The following is a 21,963-nucleotide window of genomic DNA, read 5'->3' on the forward strand; positions in this document are numbered from 1 at the left end:
TTGGTATGCTTCGTTCAGTTACGTATTGCTCACTGTCTTGTCTCCATTTTCTCGTGTCTCTTGTCCCCAAGTCCCACTCCCTCCTCCAGGGCCTGCTTGACGATCAGCGGGCGGAATCGTCTCTACAGAAATACAAAAATAGCCGAGGCCGAGGTGGGCGAGCCTGTAGTCCCAGCTACCGGGAGGCTGAGGCCGAGGAGAATGGTGAACCGGAGGCCCAGGCTTGCAGTGAGCTGAGATCCGGCCACTGCACTCCAGCCCCTGGGCTACAAGCCGAGACTCCGTCTCAAAAAAAAGAAAAAACAATTCACTCTGAAATTTGCATTGAATCTGTAGATACATTTGTTGGGTATTTTGATCTTAATATTTCTCATTGATGATCTTGAATACTAGATGTATCTTTACTTCTAAAAATTTCTTTCAGCATTTTGAATAATTTTCAGTGTAAAGCATGTGTACTTGCTTTTAATATATTCTTATATGGTTTTTATGTTATTTTTTCATAATTTAATTTTCAGTCTGTTGGTTATGTTATATAACAGTATTATTTAACCTTGTTTATTAATCTTGTATTTTGTGATATTAATAAAATTATTTATTAACTCAGGTACGTTTTTGATAAATTAGTTTTTTATATAACATTATGGCAAGAAAACAGTATTCTAATTATTTTCTAATCTGAAGGCTTTATTTATCCAGTATAGTTTTCTGGCTAATACTTCCAGTACAATGTTAAACAGAGTGGAAAAAGTGTACATTCTTGTTCCATTTTAAACTTACAGATACAGCCTGCAATCATCTACCATTTTAAGTATACTATTAGCTATTGATTTCTTATAGATGCTTTTTAGCCAGTCTTACAAGTTCCTTTCTAGTAGATTTCTGAGTGTTTTATCATGAATGGGTGCTGGATCTGTTGTACTTTTTGTGTCTATTTAAATTATCACCTCTTTCTATTGTTCAGGTAACATTTTGTGATATGTTGGTTGATTTTTTTTTTTTTTTTTTGAGACATAATCTTGCTCTGTAAGCCCAGGCTGGGTGCAGGCCGTAGCGATCTTTGCTCACTGCAAACTCCGTAGCCTCCCAGGTTCCGCCATTCTCCTGCCTCAGCCTCCGGGCTGGGACTCGCTCCCGCCACTATGCATTTTAGCTAGAGGCAGAGAGGTTTCACCCGTGCTGCCAGGGTGGTCTCGATCTCTAATGAGGTGCGTGATCGCCCGCCTCAGCCTCCCAGAGTGCTGGGATTACAGGCGTGAGCCACAGCCCAGCCCTGCTTGCCCAAAATATTAAGCCAGCCTTTGCATTTGTGACAAACTATTACTTGGTCATGGTGTGCGGAGTGAGGTAGCCTGGCGGTCTTCTGACTTCAGAAGTATGAAGCCCATGGACCCTCCTGGTGTTACAGTTCTTAAAGACAGTGGGTGGGGTTGTTCTTTCAGATGTTCAGATGCGTCTGGAGCTTCTTCCTTCTGGTGTGTTGGTGGTCTTGCTGACAGGAGTGAAGCTGCAGACGCTGATGTACAGCTCTTTTTTTTTTTGGATGGAGTCTAGCTCTGTCGCCTAGGCTGGAGTGCGGTAGTGCGATCTCGGTTCACTGCAAGCTCTGCCTCCGGGTTCGCCATTCTCCTGCCTCAGCCTCCCGGTAGCTGGGACTACAAGAGCCGCCACCAGCGCCCGGCTAATTTTTGTATTTTTAGTAGAGGCGGGTTTCACCGCCATCTCGGTCCCCTGACCTTAGCCGATCCGCCCACCTCGGCCTCCCAAAGTGCTGGGATTACAGGCGTGAGCCACCGCGCCCGGCTGTTACAGCTCTTAAAGGCAGCATGGACCCAGACTCAACAGCAGCAAGATTTATTGCAGAGCATAAAAAACACCATCCCTACAGTGTGGAAGAAGACCCCAACGGGTTGCTACTGCTGGCTTGGGCAGCCTGCTTTATTCACTTATCTGACCCCACCCGCACATGTTGCTGATTGGTCTGTACAGAGCTGATTGGTCGTTTTGACAGAGTGCTGATTGAATTAGTTTACACAATCGCCAGGCTAGACAAAGAGTGATAGATGGAAAAGTTCTCCAAGTCCCCACTAGGTTAGCTAGACACAGAGTACCAATTGGTGTATTTACAAACCCTGAGCTAGACACGAGTGCTGATCCCTTAGCTAGACATAAAAGTTCCCCACATCAGCTCAGCGGTGGCTCCGCGCGCCTGTAATCCCAGCACTTTTGGGCTGACGGCGGGCGAATCACGAGGTCAAATCGAGACCATCTTGGCTAACATGGTGAAACCCTCGTCTACTAAAATGCAAAAAACTAGCGGACCTGTGGTGGAAACCTGTAATCCAATGCTCCGTGGAAGGCTGGTGAGGGAGATAAAGCGTGAACAGGAGGTTGGCAGTGAGCTGAGGTCGGCGCCACTGCCTCTCCAGCCAGTGACAGACGAACTCGATCTCAAAAAGAAAAGAAAGAAAAGAAAAAAGAGTTCCCCAAGTCCCATAGGCAGGATCCCAGCTGGCCTCACGGGAGGATCTGCAGGGGCACGGGCGGAGCTGCACGACAGTGGGGGCAGCCTGCACTACTCAGCCCTTGGGCAGATCCTAGAGACCCGGGCCAAGGGAGCAGAGGCTGGGGTGCGTGAGAGGAAACTCGAGGCCAGGAGTCGAGCGGGAAGCGGGAATGGCTCTGAGTCAGACCTTACTACCTGTGGGAGGCAACTGAGCTTCAGCTGAGGAGTCCAGTAGCGCGGCCTGGCGGCTGCTGGGGACCTGGTGCACCCTCTGCACAGCTGCTGGCCAGTGCTAAGCCCCTCACTGCCCTGGGCCCAGCCCGGCATACAGGCTGCTCGATGTCTTCAGGCCTTCCAGGGCCCATGCGGAACTCCACTGGCCCAGGCGCCGCATAGCCAGTTCCCGCCCACCTCCTCCACACACACCTCCCACAGAAAGCAGATGGGCTCGTGGCGCCGGGAGAGGCTCCCACAGTGCAGTGGCGGGCTGAGAGGGCTCCTCAAAGCGCTCTTCCAGTGGTCTTGAGGAGGCCGAGGGAGGCAAGAGAGCTGCATGGCATTATACTATAAGTGGTAAGTAATCAGTTCTACATGTTGCTGGATTTGGTTGCTAACATTTCTAATAATTTCATGGGGTCTGTATTTATATGGAATTTTGGTTCATAGTCTTCTTTTGTGCGTTGTTTTGTCTGTTTTTGTTTTGTTTTGTTTGTTTTGAGACAGAGTCTTACTAATAATAAGCCCAGGCTGGAGTGCAGTGACACAATCTTGGGTCACTGCAACCTCTGACTTCCTGGCTCAAGCAGTTCTCCTCCCAAGTAGCAGGGATGACAGGCGCGCACCACCATGCCGCAGCTAATTTTTGTGTATTTTAGCAAGTAAAGGCGGGGTTTTTCCATGTTAGTCAGGATGGTCCTGATCTACCCTGACCTAAATGATCTGCCACCTCTCGGGCTCCCAAAGAGATGCTAGGATTCTGGCAGGCAGGCACTGTGACCTTGGTATCACAGTACCCCTGGCTAATAGATTAATGGAAAAATGTTATCTCTGCTATTGCCTAAAGTTTTTGTGAAAAAATTATGTATTTATTAAATATTGGTGAAATTTAGAATTTATGCAATTTGACACTGAGCTTTTCTATGTGAAAATAATTTAACACTTTTTTTTACTTGTTATATGACTATTCATTTACTCTATTTTATTTAACATGTATGTATGTATATCCATTATTTTTGCATGTTGAAAACTGATATCTCAGCATTATGTTTTGAACAATTTCTCTTATTGGGATTTCCTAGCATGATTAACAGAATTATGTTTACCTAAAATTAATGTGTTTATTACTATACCTTCAATTTCATTATTTTAATTTACATAATTCTATTCCTATGGTAGTACTATATTATTTGATTACTATGACATTGTAATTATAACATTGCTATCATAATTTGTGCCTATTAAGACGTTTATGTATGTATGTATTTATTATTTTCAAGACAAGTTTTTGCTCTGTCACCCAGGTTGTAGTGCAGTGGCATGATCTTGGCTCACTGCAACCCTGCCTCCTTTGTTCAAGGGACCCTCCAGCTTAGTCTCCTGAGTAGCTGGGACCACAGGCATACACCACCATTCCTGGCTGTCTGTTGTGTACTTTTTAGTAGAGACAGGCAATGTGCCTTGGCTTGAACTGGTCTTGAACTCCTGAGCTTGAGCAAAAGACATTTATTTTTATTTCACAGTATTTTATAAAAATTTATATCTTATGTACTTGACATGAAATAACATGAGATAAAAATATAAAATAAGGCTATAACCCAATCAATAAAAGTCACAAATTTTACTCCATTATTAAGATGGAGAATATGACTATAATTGTGTTAGTTAATACTTATGTTTACTGTGGGTGACAAATGAATTACTGAATAGAAAGGAAGTTAATAAAATTGCAATTTGACTTTGGAATGTATAAAGCAGGAGAACAAAGCCTCCCTTCTATATTTATCAATATTTAACTAAGACAGAAAATACATTTTAATAAGAACAAATACAAAATAATATTGTCTTTAAAGAAATATGACATAGAACAAGTATAAGGCATTATAATTAGTTAGTATTTTGTGCATGCAATGTGTGAGACATTATTCTAAGCCATTAAACATTTATAGGCTTAACACCTAAGAGTTTAAAGTGAATATGTTAAACATTTATTGAATAAGAAAAACTGGTACCTTTAAAAATTATATTTTTAATTGAAATATTATTGTATATATTTGTTGGGTATGATGTCATATTTTGATATGCTTATGCTGTAAAATGATTAAATCGAGCTAAGTGACAAATTATTTAGCTCACATATGATTTTTTTGTGGTGAAAACTTTTGAAATCTCCATAGCAATTTTGAAATATACAATACATTATTATTTATTATAGTCACCATTCTGTGCAATCATTAACACTTATTCTCTCATCTAAGTGAAACTTGGTATAATTTCCCTTTCTACATCAACCCCCTCTCCTAGCCACTCACATTTTCACTCTGATTAGGTTTTTTTATATATATATATAATATATATATATATATATATTTTTTTTTTTGAGACAGAGTCTCGCTTTGTCACCCAGACTGGAGTGCAGTGTGCAATCTTGGCTCACTCAACCTCTGCCTCCCAGGTTCAAGCGATTCTCCTGCCTCAGCCTCCTGAATAGCTGGGATTACAGGCACGCCAGCTCCTGTAATTTTGTATTTTAATAGAAACAGGTTTCACCACGTTGGTCAGGCTGATCTTAAACTCCTGACCTCGTGATCCGCCCACCTCGGCCTCCCAAAGTGCTGGGATTACAGGTGTGAGCCACCGTGCCCGACCTATTAAGTTATATTAAGGCCATTACATCAATTAACTGTTTTGGTATACAACAACTACATGAACATAAATAATGTTAAATGGCTGTATAAGAAAGTTTGACAAATTAGCCATAGAAATAAATGGGAAGAATTTTTTTTTTACTTTTGATTTAAAAGTAAACTTTAATGTCGAAAATGCAAACCTGGGGAAGGCAGAAAGATCACAGACAAGGCTGTCGCTTCACACCTGGAGTGTTGCACAGTAGCTGGGCAGAGGCTCTCCTCACTTCCCAGACGGTCTGGCGGCCAGGGAGAGGCGCTTCTCACTTCCCAGACAATGGGGACGCCAGGCAGAGGCACTCCAATGGGAAGAATTTTTAACCAGTAAACAAAAAATATTCATTAAATGAAAAGGTTTTAGGACTAAAATATGTCATTGAATTTATGAGAGCAGAAACTCAGCAGGTAGTATTTTCTAGGCAATGTAAATAACAGTCGAAGGCATCTACTAAAGTGAGTTCAACAAGTAATATCTATCTACATAAAACTTCTATAAGATTTAAAAAATTAATTTCTGGATTAAATAGAAAATTCAAATAGAATTTGGATTCAGAAAAGTGTTCATGATGAAGCACATGGTGTGGAAACCACAATTTAGGTAAATAATCCTGTGAGTGTTATCTTAGTCATAGAGGAAAGTGGCATTCTGCCCATATTTAGGTATTATTCCTTTCAGTGGGATAGTTTTCAAAATTTTGTGAAAACATAAAATCAGTTTTTCTGTATTAAAAATACACTCTAAGAATTATTGTTACTTTAGTATATTGAGGAAAAGATATATTCTAAATAACTTGAAATTTTTCATGAGATGCTGTTGTCTGCCAAAAAAATTGTGAAATATTTATCTCAGGTATGCATTGTTGCTATGTTTGCTGTTTGGGAAAATATATATTCTAGAAAATTTAAATGTAGAAAGCTAAAATTCTCAGGAAATTACAGCCTTTTTTTTTTTGAGATGGGTTTTACTCTTGTCCAGGCTGGAGTGCAATGGTACCAATCTTGGCTCACTGCAACCTCTGCCTTCGAAGGTTCAGAATGATTCTGCCTTAGCGCCTGGCTGGGACCACAGGCATGCACCACACCGTGCCTACCTGACTAATTTTATTTTAGTAGAGATGAGGTTTCTTCAGTTGGTCAGGCTGGTCTTGAACTCCCGACCTCAGGTGATCACCTGCGCTCCAGCCTCCCAAAGTGCTGGGATTACAGGTGTGAACCGCGCCCAGCCTTTTTTTTTTTTTTTTTTTTTTTTTCGAGACAGGAGTCTCTGCTCCCTGTCACCAGGCTGGAGTGCAGTGGTGCCATCTGCGACTCCTGCAACCTCCTCCTGGGATTCAAGTGATTCTCCTGCCTCCAGCCTCGGTAGCTGGGATTACAGACATCGCCACCATGCCCAGCTAATTTTTGTATTTTTAGTAGAGATGGAGTTTCACCACATTGGTCAGGCTGGTCTTGAACTCCTGACCTCAGGTGATCCGCCTGCCTCGGCCTCCCAAAGTGCCAGGATTACAGCACTGCATGAGCGTGAGTCACCACACCTGGCCTACAGAATATATATTTTCTTTTTTTTTTTTTTTTTTTTTTTTTTTTGAGACAGGTCTGGCTCTGTAAGCCAGGCTGGAGATGCAGTGGCCAGATCTCCAGCTCACTGCAAGCTCCACCTCCGCGCCCGTTCTCTGCCTCAGCCTCCCGGTAGCTGGGACTACAGGCACCCGCCACCTGGCCAGCTAGAACATTTTTTTACTGAGGCGGGGTTTCACCGTGTTAGCCAGGATGGTCTCGATGTCCTGACACCGTGATCACGCCCGTCTCGGCCTCCCAAAGTGCTGGGATTACAGGCTTGAGCCGGCATGACCCAGAATATATTTTCTTTTTTTTTTTTTTTTTTTTTTTTTTTTTTTGGGGAGCAGGTCTTACTCTGTAAAGCCCAGGCTGGAGTGCAGTGGCAGGATCTCCAGCTCACTGCAAGCTCCGCCCACCTCCCGGGTTCTTCTCCTGCCTCAGCCTCCCGAGAGTAGCTGGGACTACAGGCAGCCACCACCTCGCCCGGCTAGTTTTTGTATTTTTGAGCGGGGTTTTCACTGTGTTAGCCAGGATAGTCTCAGTCTACATTGACCTGCGTGATCCGCCCGTCTCGGCCCTCCCAAAGTGCTGGGATTACAGGCTTGAGCCACCACAGCCCATTTATATTTTTCAAAATTAAAGTCAATATTCAGACTTTGGTGACTTATAGTTTCTAAAATTGAAAACCAGACATAAGTCTTTAAATTCCAGAAATGCAGTGTGTCAGCCAAAATAAATAAATACAGAAAAATAGCCAAACTGCATGAGACCAGAGTAGAAAAAAACGATATAAGTCAATTGAGGGAAAAAAATTCTAAGATAGAAATGCTTTATTCCACAGCAACTGCATAGAGACAAAATGTAAGAGAAAAATATAAATAAATCAGAGATGAAAATGATCTGGAAGGCCGTAGTGCGGTACTCAACAAAAAATAGAATTAAAATATTTTCAAAAAGAGAGAGAAAAACAGAGCGGAAGACACAGTGAGAAACTCATGCCTGTAATCCCAGCGCAGGAAGATGGCGAGTGTGTTGCCTGAGGCTCAGGGTTCAGACCAGCCTGGGCAATGCGATTGAAACCCTATCTCTACTAAAATACAAAATTAAGCTGAAGTTTGTCGTCTTGTCACCTGCGGTCAGCTACCGGGCAGGCTGAAACCGTGGTTGATGTGCTATTCGTGCACTCCAGCCTGGGTGGGGAGTGAGATCAAAAAAAAAAAAAGTAGTTGGTTATCAAGAGCTCTTAATACTTCTTAAGAAAAAAAGAAACATTTTTGTGTCTAAATTTAAAAATAAAAATGAAAACAGATTTGATTTTGGAGCTGACATGTCCTTCTCTCAGGGTTATAAGTACCTGGCAGCCTTTACTACAACACTGGGGATTTACAGTATACTACCCTTTAATCTCTTCTCGATGTTTACTGTCTGTGAAGCTTCAATGCAAAATAGAGGCTTGAGGCCCATTTTTCAGATAAAAAGCTGAGGCTCAAGCCAGGCACGGTGGCTCACGCCTGTAATCCCAGCACTTTGGGAGGCCGAGGTGGGCGGATCACAAGGTCAGGAGTTCGAGACCAGCCTGGCCAATATAGTGAAACCCTGTCTGTACTAAAAATACAAAAAAAAAATTAGCCGGGAGTGGTGGTGGACGCCTGTAGTTCCAGCTACTTGGGAGGCTGAGGCAAGTGAATCGCTTGAACCCGGGAGGCGGAGGTTATAGTGAGCTGAGATTGGGCCACTGCACTCTAGCCTGGGAGACAGAGCGAGACTCCGTCTCAAAAAAAAAAAAAAACAAAAAAAACCCCTGAGGCTCAGAAAGACAAAATCACACACAAAGTTTGCGACAGAACTGGGACTAGAACACAAGACTGTCATACCAGTGCTTTTCCCATCCTTAATCACTCCTAGGGCTAGGAATACATTAAGACTCCAAAAGATAAAGAATTGCTCAGGCCAGGTGCGGTGGCTCATGCCTGTGATCCCAGCACTTTGGGAGGCCAAAGCAGGCGGATCATGAGGTCAAGAGATTGAGACCATCCTGGCCAACATGGTGAAACTCCCTCTCTACTAAAGATACGAAAATTAGCCAGGTGTGGTGGCGGGCGCCTCTAGTCCCAGCTACTCCGGGGGCTGAGGCAGGAGAATCGCTTGTAACCGGGAGGCAGAGGTTGCAGTGAGCCGAGATTTTGCCACTGCACTTTAGCCTGGCAACAGAGTGAGACTCCCTATCAAAAAAAATAAATAAATAAATAAAAAAGGAATTGCTCAATGCATTGCACCAAGATTAGACCTGACCCACCCCAGAAAGCTCTGGGACACTGAAATGGAGAAATCAAAGGAGAGAATGGTGCCTACATTTGCACATCTGAGCTCCAATCCAAACTCTGCCACTCAGCTATAGAACCTCACTTTCTGAGCCTCAGCTTTAAAGCACTCATTGGCTTTTAGTTTAAGCACAGGAGTGATATGTTGTGCTTCATTTCTTCTCCTCCATGGTGTTTGTTTCATGGTTCCAGATCCTGGGGGCTTTTGATCAACCCTTCTGCTAAGTGATGGATGAATAGATGAATGAATGGGTGGATGAAAGTATGGATGGAAGGCTGGGCACAGTGGTTCATGCCTGTAATCCCAGCACTTTGGGAGGCCAAGGTGGGCGAATCACCAGGTCGGGAGTTTGAGACCAGCCTGGCCAACATGGTGAAACCCTGTCTCTACTAAAAATACAAAAATTAGCTGGACGTGGTGGTGGGCACCTGTAATCCCAGCTACTTGGGAGGCTGAGGCAGGAGAATGGCTTGAACCCCAGAGGTGGAGGCGGAGGTTGCAGTGAGCCGAGATTGTGCCGCTGTACTCCACACTCCAGCTGGGGTGACAATGCGAGACTCTGTCTTAAAAAAAAAAAAAAAAAGTATGGATGGAAACATGGATGGATGGATGGATGGATGAATGCTCACGAGAGCAGAAAGAAGTAAACAGAGAGTCAAAATGAGAATGAGGAGATGATTGAAGGATGAAGAGTTGATGCATGAGGTAGAGGCATGGTCTCCAACCCTCCTATCCCCACCCAGCCCCACCAACACCTGTCTTGGGGTAGCAGTGGCACGAGCTTCAGATGATGTCCCCAGTCACCATGACAGAGCTGCAGAAGGTGCCACAGACCTGAGGCTGATCGTGGCTCATGAGAAACGTGTTGAGAGTCAGCAGAAAAAACCCCAGCAGCACAATAAAGTTGATGTCGAAGTTCTCATCTGCCATGGCTGCCTGGTCAGGCCATAGACTATGCACTCCTGGCAGAGGGGGTGCATGTCATCCAGCATAAACATCCAGACGGGCTCACAGGGAGTGATGAAGCTCTGCGATTGCTGCCAGTTGAGGCTTAAAGGGAGAGCAAGACCCCAGTCAGGTCCCCAGTCAGTCTTTGGTCGAGCCCTTACTGTGTGGCAGACACTCTGAGGTGTGGGCACTCTGAGAAACACAGGCTTTAGGGATGAATGGCACACTGTCCTTATTTCTGGGGCACCTTCTGGGGCACAATATGGTCAAGGCTGTGCAACATGCATGAGGTCCAGCATGTGCAAGAAGCAAAGAGAGGGATAGAAGAGTTGGGGGCCGACAGGACTGATTCAGAGAAAGACTCAAGTGAGCAATAATTAGCATCTGGGGGAGTAATAGGGGAGATTACTGACTGGGAGGGGCTGGGTTAAGGTGGAATCCTCTAGGGGAAGAGATCACCCATTCACCCAGAAAGGTACCCTTGAGAAGGCAGTTAAAGTTCTTCTCCCAGGGCAGAGAATTACTGCCAGGCACAGAGGCCAGCATGTGCAAAGGCACAGGGGCAAATGCCCGCTGACACACAGCTGGAGAGAAAGATCTAAATGCTGTGTACAGGCTGCCCACATTGCATCCTCCTCCCCAGACCTGCTCCTCCCCAAACCCCATCCTTCCAGTTAGTGATCCAGGCCACTGTTCTCACCTCCTCTCTCACACCCACCTCCTGTGGGTCCCACCTTCAAGACATAAGAATCCAATAGGTTCTCATCCTCCATGACTACTCATTGCCTGGTGTGAGTCCCCTTCATCCCTCTCCCCCTAACTGGTCTCCACTTCCATTGTTGACCCCTGAAGTCCCTTTGCAACCCAACACTAGGTGAAATCATATCAGTGCTCTGCACAGAACCATGGACTGGTTTCCAGTCTCATCAGAGTAAAAGCCAAAGGCTTTAAGGTGACTCAGAGGACCTGGAGAATTGGCCCATGTTGCCTGCACATCACCCCCACTGAGCTCACTTCCCACTGCACCTCCTCTCACTTGCTGCCCTGCAGCCACCCTGGCCTTGTGCTGTTCCTGGAACATACGGGCTCCCCAGGCCCCCTGCACCTGCTGTTCCTTTTGCCTGGACTGCCCTTCCTTTAGATAGCTGCACAGCTCCCTCCCTTACCTCCTTCAAGCCTTTGCCTAAATGTCACCTTCACAGTGAGGTCTTCCCTGATCTGCCTCTAAAGTTGCAGAACTGCCTCCCCTGGGGATTTACTGTCCTCCTTTTCCAATCTCTTTTTCTCCACAGTCCTTATCACTATCGATCACACTTATATATTGTTTATTCATCTTGTCTCTTATCTGTCTCCCCCAACTAGAACTCCAGCTGCCACAGGATGGGGGAATTTTTTTTTGTTCACTGCTATATCCCCAGGGGCTGGAACTGCGTGGGCTCTGGACACATGTGTGTGAATGAATTGATGGAGTCTACATGCCTGGGAGAGGGAGCTGGGATAGGAAATACAGGCAGGAAACCTCCTGGGTGTAAGGCATCTGACATTTTTCACAGAGGTTATGCAGGGGAGAGAGAGGGATCAGACATTAATTTTCAATTAGGGTGAGAAAGACTCAAGTGAGCAATAATTAGCATCTGGGGGAGTAGTAGGGTAGATTACTGACTGGGAGGGGCTAGGTTAAGGTGGTGTCCTCTAGGGGAAGGGATCACCCATTTACCCAGAAAACAACAGAAGCCCAGGAGGAGCCTGATTTGGTTTGGCTGTGTCCCACCCAAATCTCATTTTGAATTCCCACATGTTGTGGGAGGGACCCAGTGGGAGGTAATTGAATCATGGGGGCAGGTCTTTTCCATGCTTTTCTCATGATGGTGAGTAAGTCTCATGAGATCTGATGGCTTACAAAGGGGAGTTTCCCTGCACAAGCTCTCTTCTCTTGTCTGCTGCCATGTGAGATGTGCCTTTCAACTTGCACCATGATTGTGAGGGCTCCCTAGCCCTGTGGAACTGTAAGTCCATTAAACCTCTTTCTTTTGTAAATTGCCCAGTCTTGGATATGTCTTTATCAAAACAGCGTGAAAATGAAAACAGTCTAATACAGTAAATTGGTACCAGTAGAGTGAGACGCTGCTCAAAAGATAACCAAAAATGAAGTTCTGAGTAACAGGCAGAGGTTGGAACAGCTTGGAGGGCTCAGAAGAAGACAGAAAAATGTGGGAAAGTTTTGGAACTCCCAGAAACTTGTTGAATGGCTTTGACCAAAATGCCGAAAATGATATGGACAATAAAATCCAGGCTGTGGTGGTCTCAGATGGAGATGAGGAACTTGTTGGCACCTGGAGCAAAGATGACTCTTGTTATGTTTTAGCTAAGAGACTGGCAGCATTCTGCCCCTGTCCTAGAGATTTGTGAAACTTTGAACTTGAGAGAGATGATTTAGAGTATCTGGTGGAAGAAATTTCTAAGCAACAAAGCATTTAAGGGGTGACTTGGGTGCTGTTAAAGGCTTTCAGTTTTACAAAGGAAACCGACATAAAAGTTTGGAAAATATGCAGCCTGACAATGTGATAGAAAAGAAAATCCCGTTTTCTGAGGAGAAATTGAAGCCAGCTGCAAAAATTTGCTTAAGTAATGAGAAGCCAAAAGTTAATCACCAAGACAATGGAGAAAATTTCTCCAGGGCATGTCAGAGACCTTTGTGACAGCCTGTCCCATTATAGGCCTGGAGGTTTAGGAATAAAAAAATGGTTTGTGGGCCAGGCCCAGGGTACCTCTGCTGTGTGCAGTCTAGGGACTTTGTGCCCTGTGTTTAAGCCACTCCAGCTGTGACTTAAAGGGGCCGAGGTATAGCTTGGGCTATTGCTTCAGAAGGTGGCATCTTCTACCTGGTTTTGAGCCTACAGGTGCACAGAAGTTGAGAATTGTTGTTTGGAAACCTCCGTTTGGATTTCAGATGATGTATGGAAATTTCTGGATGCCCAGGCAGAAGTTTGCTGCAGGGGCAGGGCCCTCATGGAGAACCTCTGCTAGGGCAGTGTGGAAGACAAATATGGGGTTGAAGCCCCTACAAAGAGTCCCCACTGGGGCACCACCTAGTGGAGCTGTGAGAAGAGAGCCACCATCCTCCAGACCCCAGAATTGTAGATCCATTGACAGCTTTGTGGTAGAAAAATTGGGTTTCTTTGGAATAAATACCCAGTAATGGGATTGCCAGATTAAATGGTAGTTCTAAGTTCTTTGAGAAATCTCCATACTGCTTTCTACAGTGGCTGAACTGATTTACATTCTTACCAGGAGTGTATAAGTGTTCCATTTTTTCCACAGCCTCACCAACATCTGCCTTTTTTGACTCTTTAGTAACAGCCATTCTGACTGGTGTGAGATGTTATCTCACTGTGGTTTTGGTTTGCATTGCTCTGATGATCAGTGATGCAGAGCATATTTTCATGTTTGTTGGGTGCCTGTAAGTTCTCCTTTGATAAGTATCTGTTCATGTTTTTGCTCATTTTAAAATAGGCTTATTTTGTTTTTTTGCTTTTTTGGTTGTTTACATTTCTTACAGATTCTGGAAATTAGGCCTCTGTCAGATGCATAGTTTTCAAATATCTTCTTTCATGCCATAAATTTTCTGTTTACTCTGTGGATAGCTTCTTTTGCTGTGCAGAAGCTTTTTAGTTTAATTAGGTCTCATTTGTCAGTGTTTGTTTTTCTTTCAATTGCTTTTGGGAACTTAGCCAAAAATTCTTTCCCAATTCTTTCCTAATGTCAAGAAAGATATTTTCTAGGTGTTCATGACCAAAAAAATTTCACATATATGTGTGTGCTGTTGATTCTCCTCCTCCTCCTCCTCCTTCTTCTTCTTCCTCTCCTTCTTCTTCTTCCTCTTCTTCCTCTTCTTCTTCTTCCCCTCCTCCTCCTTCTTCTCCTCCTCTTCCTCCTTCTTTTCCTTCTTTTCCTTCTTTTTTTTACTTCCACTTCTGTTTCTTTTTATTTATTGATTATGTGTAAGCCCACCAACAACATGCTAGTGTGAGCATCTCTGTGCAGATGCTCAAGTGTTCTTATGAGATGCCTTTCAACAGGTAGAAACTTTCATACAAGAACATGTAACTCTCAACTTCTTTTTTATTTTTAAATGTGGTTTCACTCTGTTGCCCAGGCTGAAGTGCAATGACACAATCTCAGCTCACTATGACCTTTACCTCCCAAACTTAACTTATCCTCTCACCTCAGCCTCCCAAGTAGCTGGAACTACAGGCTCAGACCACAACACCCAGGTATTTTTTGCTTTTTTTTTTTTCCTGAGACAGAGTCTTGTTCTGTCACCCAGGCTGGAGTGAAGTGGTATAATCTCTGTTCAGTGCAATCTCCACCTCCTGGGTTCAAGGGATTCTCCTGCCTTAGCCTTCTGAGTGACTAGGACTACAGGTCCATGCCACCACGCCCGACTAATTTTTGTATTTTTAGTAGAGTCGGGGTTTCACCATGTTGGCCAAACTGGTCTCGAACTCCTGACCTTGTGATCTTACTGCCTCAGTCTCCCAAAGTGCTAGGATTACAGGTGTGAGCCACCATACCCAGCCATTTTTTTTGCATTTTTTTTACATACGAAGTTTTGCCATGTAGCTCAGCCTGATGAACTCCTGGATTCAGGCAATTCACTCACCTTCCCCTCTCAAAGTGCTGAAATTACAGGTGTGAGCTATCATATTCGGCTCCTTTCAACTCTTGATACATATTTTTAAATTATCTTTCAAAAGGTTATTGACCATTTATATACACTTTACAAGTATGAACAGTGTGTTTCTACTGCTCATAAAAAGGGACAATATTAGAAAACATTTAATTTCCCAAAGTGATGGCCAGACAAAACTCATAGATTTTGGAGCTTTTTTTCTAACCACCATTGAAGTTGGATGCCTTGTGAAAAACGGCGTGTTTTTTTTTTTGTTTGTTTGTTTGTTTTTGTTTTTTTGTTTTGTTTTGTTTTGTTTTTTTGAGATGGAGTTTCCCTCTTCTTGCCCAGGCTGGAGTGCAATGGCACGATCTCAGTTCACTGCAACCTCCACCTCCGGGGTTCAAATGATTCTCCTGTCTCAGCCTCCTGAGTAGCTGGGACTACAGGCATGTGCCACAAAGCCTGGCTAATTTTGTGTTTTTAATAGAGACAGGTTTCTCCATCTTGGCCAGGCTGGTCTCGAACTCCTGACCTCAGGTTATCCGCCCGCCTCAGCCTCCCAAAGTGCTGGGATTACAGGCGTGAGCCACCCTGCCCGGCAAAACGGCCATTTTTACTTTTTTTTTTTTTTTTTGAGACAGAGTCTCGCTCTGTTGCTTAGGCTGGAGTGCAGTGGCGCAATCTCGGCTGACTGCAAGCTCCACCTCCCAGGTTCACGCCATTTTCCCACCTCAACCTCCCAAGCAGCTGGGGCCACAGGTGCCCACCACCACGCCCAGCTAATTTTGTTTTTGTCTTTTTAGTAGAGACAGGGTTTTACCGTGTTAGCCAGGATGGTCTTGATCTCCTGACCTTGTGATCCACCCACCTCGGCCTCCCAAGTGCTGGGATTACAGGCGTGAGCCACCGCGCCCGGCCAACTTCTTTTAATGTATAATTTAAAAAATAACTTCTGTGTATTTTTTAATTGAGTTTGTGATTTTTCTCCTTATTGTCAGGGGTTTCTAACACCTTCTATTTTAATGCAATCTGTCCCACATTATCCTAGCAGGGTAATGACTGTTCACATATCCAAGAATAAATTTGTCCCGAATCTGTTCTAATAAGTCAGAAGTCAAGAAATCCAGGGTGTCATCTAAACACCTGGTAGAGCCCCTCCATCAAGACATGAACTGGACTCTCTTTTACCTCATAGACAGCTGAAGGATTGGTGGTGGATTTATTGATTGGCCCCATGCTGCATCTAAGCACTTGGGCTAGGACTCAACCCTGATTGCCAAGCTGCATGTAAACAGTCTTGAAGTTTGCTATCATAATGTACCCTAGCCTGCCACCAAGACACTTGTCCTGGCCACTTCAACCTCTGACTCACAGCTCTATCGGTATGAATGCAAACCTGGTTCTCTGGCTGCCAAGAATATATCAATGCAGAAGAGCAAATCAAGCATTCAGGCACCAGGCAAGAGTTCTTTCCAGGTTTCCAAAACAGACTTTCCAGAATTTCCCAAAGATATTGAGGCTTAGACCCTTCCTGACCCCAACCCTTGAAATAATCATAAATGGAATCTGGGAGCCATGCAAACTCTCTAGCCTACTCTTTAGTGAAAATGGACTTGGGCCTAAAATGGCAACCCATTGTCCTCAAGAACACAAACTCAGATGCTGAGTCAGATGCTGAGCATTGGCCTCCTACCTTCCCTTGACAGATCTTACCCAAGTCCCATCAAAGCCCATACTGTCTTTTACCTGCCATCATCCAGACATGTTCCAGAACAACCCCTCAGAATTGTCTTACTGAGATGGGACAAGGGGTGATGGAGCTCCAGGTTCAGAATGGCTGCCTCATCTTTCTCTTCTGAGAAGTCTGTACCTGCTGGACAGAATCCTCACTCCTTAGGCAGCTTAGCCCGTGTCCCAGGAACTGCTCCCAGAATAAACTTCTAGTCTCTTTTCCCTCTAAAGAGAGGGTCCATGAGACACTTTACGCTAACAAATACAGGACCTCAGTTCTCACCTGACTTGATTGACTGATGAACTGAGAGATAAAGACGCAGGGAACATCCTGTGTCTAGTAAATCTGTCCTGTGCTTCTCAGCTGTGGTGCCTGTGCAAATGCTGGAAGCCAAAAGGATATCTAGTGGAAGACACACAGACCCTGTCTAATAAAATTATGTAAGTTTAAGTTTAATATAAATGGAATTTATAATGTCATATCAAATATTGTTGCTTAATTTTATAAGAAAACTGTTAGATTTTGTGGCCGGGCGCGGTGGCTCAAGCCTGTAATCCCAGCACTTTGGGAGGCCGAGACGGGCGGATCACGAGGTCAAGAGATCGAGACCATCCTGGCTAACACGGTGAAACCCCGTCTCTATTAAGAAATACAAAAAACTAGCCGGGCGAGGTGGCGGGCGCCTGTAGTCCCAGCTACTTGGGAGGCTGAGTTCGGAGAATGGCGTGAACCCGGGATGGAGTGCAGTGGGCGGACCGAAGCCCCCACCAAGCTCTACCGCCCGGGAGAGAGAGAGAAACCCCCTCTATAAATAAAAAAAAAAAAAAAAGAAAACTGTTAGATTTTGTAAAGGCATTAAATATAATTTTAATAGGAAACTATGAAATTTACGTGCACTTGGTATAAATCACTGAATTTTGGGCAGTTCAGTAAAGGTCACATATGACTGTGAGTCATCGTTGACAAAATGCTCCTACAGATGGTGTATTGCACATGTGTTTTGATTTGTTCCTTTATCCGAGGTCAATTTTTCTTAATTTTATTCATCAAGTTTTATACACTTTAGACAAAAGAGACCTTGTAGTTACCATGTGCTCTATGGATCTGTACTTTGTCAGAAATACACATTTCCAGACAAAACCCAGATGTATTGTATCAAAATCTCTATTTCAAATATTTTCAGGTGATTCATATGCACCTTAATAATTGCTAAGTGGCAGTAATTCTATGATTAAAAGAGAAAAGCTTATATGGATGTATTGATTTGTCAGAAAGGTACAGTAAAAACTGTATGTTTCAATGCATATACATCTTATCTTACAGAAAATAACTAAAAACAATAATAGGCCGGGCGCGGTGGCTCAAGCCTGTAATCCCAGCACTTTGGGAGGCCGAGAAGGGCGGATCACAAGGTCAGGAGATCGAGACCATCCTGGCTAACACGGTGAAACCCCGTCTCTACTAAAAAATACAAAAAACTAGCCGGGCGCAGTGGCGGGCGCCTGTAGTCCCAGCTACTCGGGAGGCTGAGGCAGGAGAATGGCGTGAACCCGGGAGGCGGAGCTTGCAGTGAGCTGAGATCCGGCCACTGCACTCCAGCCTGGGCAGCAGAGCGAGACTCCGTCTCAAAAAAAAAAAAAAACAAAAAAAACAAAAAAACAATAATAAAGTGGAGATGGGAGGCCGGGCACAGTGGCTCACAGCTGTAATCCGAGCACTTTGGGAGGCTGAGGTGGGCCAATCACGAGGTCAGGAGATCGAGACCATCCTGGCTAACATGGTGAAACCCCATCTCTACTAAAAATACAAAAAATTAGCCAGGCATGGTGGTGGGTGCCTGTAGTTCCAGCTACTCGGGAGGCTGAGGGTGGAGAATGGAGTGAACCTGGGAGGTGGAGCTTGCAGTGAGCCCAGATCACACCGCTGCACTCCAGCCAGGGCAAGGAGAGGGAGACTCCATCTCAAAAAAAAAAAAAAAAGGAGAAAAAAAGTAGGGATGGGGAAGGAGTGAAGTAGAAATTAAACATAAATGAGACATAATTAGTAGATGTTGAGGTTGAGCATCAGCCTATTATACTATTTTGGTTACTGTGTATAAGTTTAAAATATTCTCTAATAAAAGACTTGTCTAAAAAGACAAACCATCTATAACATTAGCTCTAAGATTGTGGCTAGATTTGGGGGGAAGGAAAAGAGGAAGTGGTTTGTGCGCAAAAACAAGGGTAGTTCTATTCTATAGTTACACAAATGTATTAGCTTTGTTGTAAATTATTGAGCATTACATTAATACTTCACTGTGGATGCATTTCTGTATGGATGTTATACATCAATAAAAATGTAAATATTACATATTTAATTCTAACGTAATATTTCAGAATAGTAGCAATGTTTTGTATTGTTTTGTGTGAAAGTGGGGCATTGGCTGGGTGTGGTCCACTGCACTCCAACCTGGGCACAGAGTGAGACTGCATGTCAAAAAAAAGAAAGAAAAAAGTGGAGCATTTACACTCAGTCATCATGAGATAGATATTAACATTCCAAGGTATGTATACATGTCTTGACCCTTGGGAGTCCCCCTCAGTCTCATTTATTACATCAATTGAGTAAGTAGCATGGTTTTAGTTTTGGGGAATGTAAATTTCTTACAGCAAAGTCCTTCCTCCACAACAATATCCACCTAGCACCATGGGCTGCACATAGTGTGCACTCAGTGTTTGTAGAACTGGTTTGAATCAGGAAGAAAACAAGTAGCAGAGGTCAGTTTTGCAAAGGAAAGAATGTAGATAATACAGGTAAGACTGAAAGGGCACAACTCAACAGCAAACACTTTTTACATTAATTTGAGAAATGTTTTCAACTGGTTCTCTGAAAGATGTTGGTTTACAGTAGACATTTGGGAGTGTGGTTGCATATTGTAATCACCTGGAGAGCTTTAAATCACACTGTTGCCTGGGTCTCACTCTAGATATTCTGGCTTAATTATTCCCTTGCAACTTGGGTTTGGGAACTTTAAATACCACCACCCACATGCACAGCAGGCTATTCTAATATACATCCAAGGGAGAGCAGCATTGATTCAGGGTGAGGGACCACCACCCACACGCACAGCAGGCTATTCTAATATGCATCCAAGGGTGAGAAGCATTGATTCAGGGTGAGGAATGCATTGGTTGTGTGTGATTTCTGTGTGTGCTCTGGACATTTGTCCTATAATTGTTCCTAAATGTAGAGTCTTAGAAAACATCTTGGCCCTTCGAAGCATACTCTGCTAATTGGCTAAATTGCAGCAGGAAAAATATCAGCAGCCATATTGCTATGTCACTTGCCTTCAGAGCAAAAGTTGTTTCAGGAACAATAATTTGATTTAGTCTATATTAACAATCACAAATAGTCAACAAATACAAAAAATAAAGAGTTTGCCGCTATGTTGAGTGCATTATAGGTGTTTTCAAATTTCTCCTGTAATAAATTAAAAATGTAACGTTGGGCATTACTTTCCTAAACCCAATGCTCAGCAAAATCCTCAAATTATTTCCAGTTTTTCCAAGAGACTTCAGAACCATTCCCTGAAGTGAATTATTTCCAATGGTGAAGAGTAAGGGGTGGATGGGATGAGATTCTCAAAAAAAAAAAAAAAAAAAAAAATTCTTGCTTCTATTTCAGAAGTGTCACTCTTTAGCCCCTTGATGGACACGAAAAGCTGGCTGAGTAGTATGGTCTATGGAGGTGCATGGGCTTCAGAGTTAGGGAAGCATCAATCCTGAGTCCAAGCCAGCTGCTTGGTAGCTGTGGGACAGTTATATGAGCCACATCTACAAGAAAAGTCATGATAAAATTGATTGCAAAAACAGCAATTAAAAAAAATTATTATTGTATTCACGTTCTTGGAAATGGCTTTTATAGTTGTTCCCATCAGACACAGATTCTGTTTCCCAAACTTGAATCTCTCTTGACTTATTTGCACAGGCCGAAGCTGTGCATGTGATAGTGTGCCAGTTTGGGGCCCAGGTTCAAAAGGTCTTAAATGCTTCTGTTATCTTATTCAGAATTCTTCCATCTCTATGAGAACAAGCCCATTTTAATTTTCTGGAGGATAAAATAGCATGCTGGGAAAAGCCAAAGAGCCTCAGTTTACAGACAGTTCACTCCCAGAAGCAGAGCCACCTAATTCACCAGCAGCTGACCACTCACACCTGTAGGAGCCAAACTGAGCCCAGAAGAATGGCCCAGCTGAGCCCAGTCTAAATTTCTAACCAGCTTAATCCTGAACTAGTATGATTTGGGATTGTTTGTTATGCAGTTATAGCTTAGTATTATATATACCCATTAAAGACAGGATTCCAGGACAGATTGATTACAACTAACCTGCAAATGCTTGGCACCCTGTAAATATTGATTTTGTGTTTCCTTTATTTAAAGTTAAATTTGTTGTAAGATGGTATTGACTTATAGAGAAGTGAGGCAGGATAATAGGGTCTGGAGGCGGGAACTTAAGGCCAATTCGTGCTGACTTCCTAAAAGAAAAAAACACCAAGGTCTGGGAGCAGGGAACCTAAGGCCAATTACCATGAACTTCCTACATCTAAACCAAAAGGAGAAACCTCATCTACACCTGAGTAGCAAAGGATCAAAGGCAACTATCACTACAACCCTCCCCCTGGCACCAGTTCTCTGATAGAAAAGGAGAGTGCCTTGGAGTGGCTGTGGGCCAAGCACAGGCCGTGCCTTCATCTGCATAGGGTACCAATTCACCTCAGCCTTTGATTAGCCAGGGACCAAATCTTTCATCCAGATAAGGGGTAGCTGATAGGGATCTCAAAAGGAGTACTTAAAACCCAGAAAACTTTGTAACCAGGTCCTTGAGCTGCTTGCTGGGTCCCACACCCACCCTGTGGAGTGATTTCTTGCTTTAATAAACCCCTGCTTTTGCTGTTTCCTTCATGTGTTTTGTTCCATTTTGCATTTTGTTCAATGCTTTGTTCAAAATGTCAAGGACCTGGACAACTCACACTCACGGCCTTCCTTCTGGGAACAGAAGTGCAGGTAGATGTGGATGCATGTGATTGGTGCTTAAACTCACACAGTGCCCCACACCACAGGAGAAAAACACAGTTATAGTCTGACAGTTAGGTACAAAGATAAATAGCAAAACCAGAAGTTTGCCTTTAATCTATTCCCTCCACATCTAAACTCTGGAGGGCAAGGCTGTGAAGAGATCTGAAGACATGGTGCTCTCTCTTCCTGTGGCCCCATCATTCCTTGTTTACTATCTGATATTTAAAAGGAAGAGGATCCCCTGAGAGAGGAGGCAGTCAGA

General features: G+C 43.8%; 1 protein-coding gene across 1 annotated transcript in view; it reads left to right on the forward strand.

The window, feature by feature from the left end:
• The window catches only part of ZNF721 (zinc finger protein 721), a 94,256-nt gene that overhangs the window by 37,803 nt on the left and 34,490 nt on the right, over positions 1 to 21,963 (forward strand). Inside the window, 1 exon segment of the mRNA XM_031664819.1 lies at positions 6,393 to 6,399. Coding sequence (XP_031520679.1) covers positions 6,393 to 6,399 — 7 coding nt within the window.

This window comes from Papio anubis, chromosome 3 (genome assembly GCF_008728515.1).
Source record: "Papio anubis isolate 15944 chromosome 3, Panubis1.0, whole genome shotgun sequence".
NCBI lineage: Eukaryota > Metazoa > Chordata > Mammalia > Primates > Cercopithecidae > Papio > Papio anubis.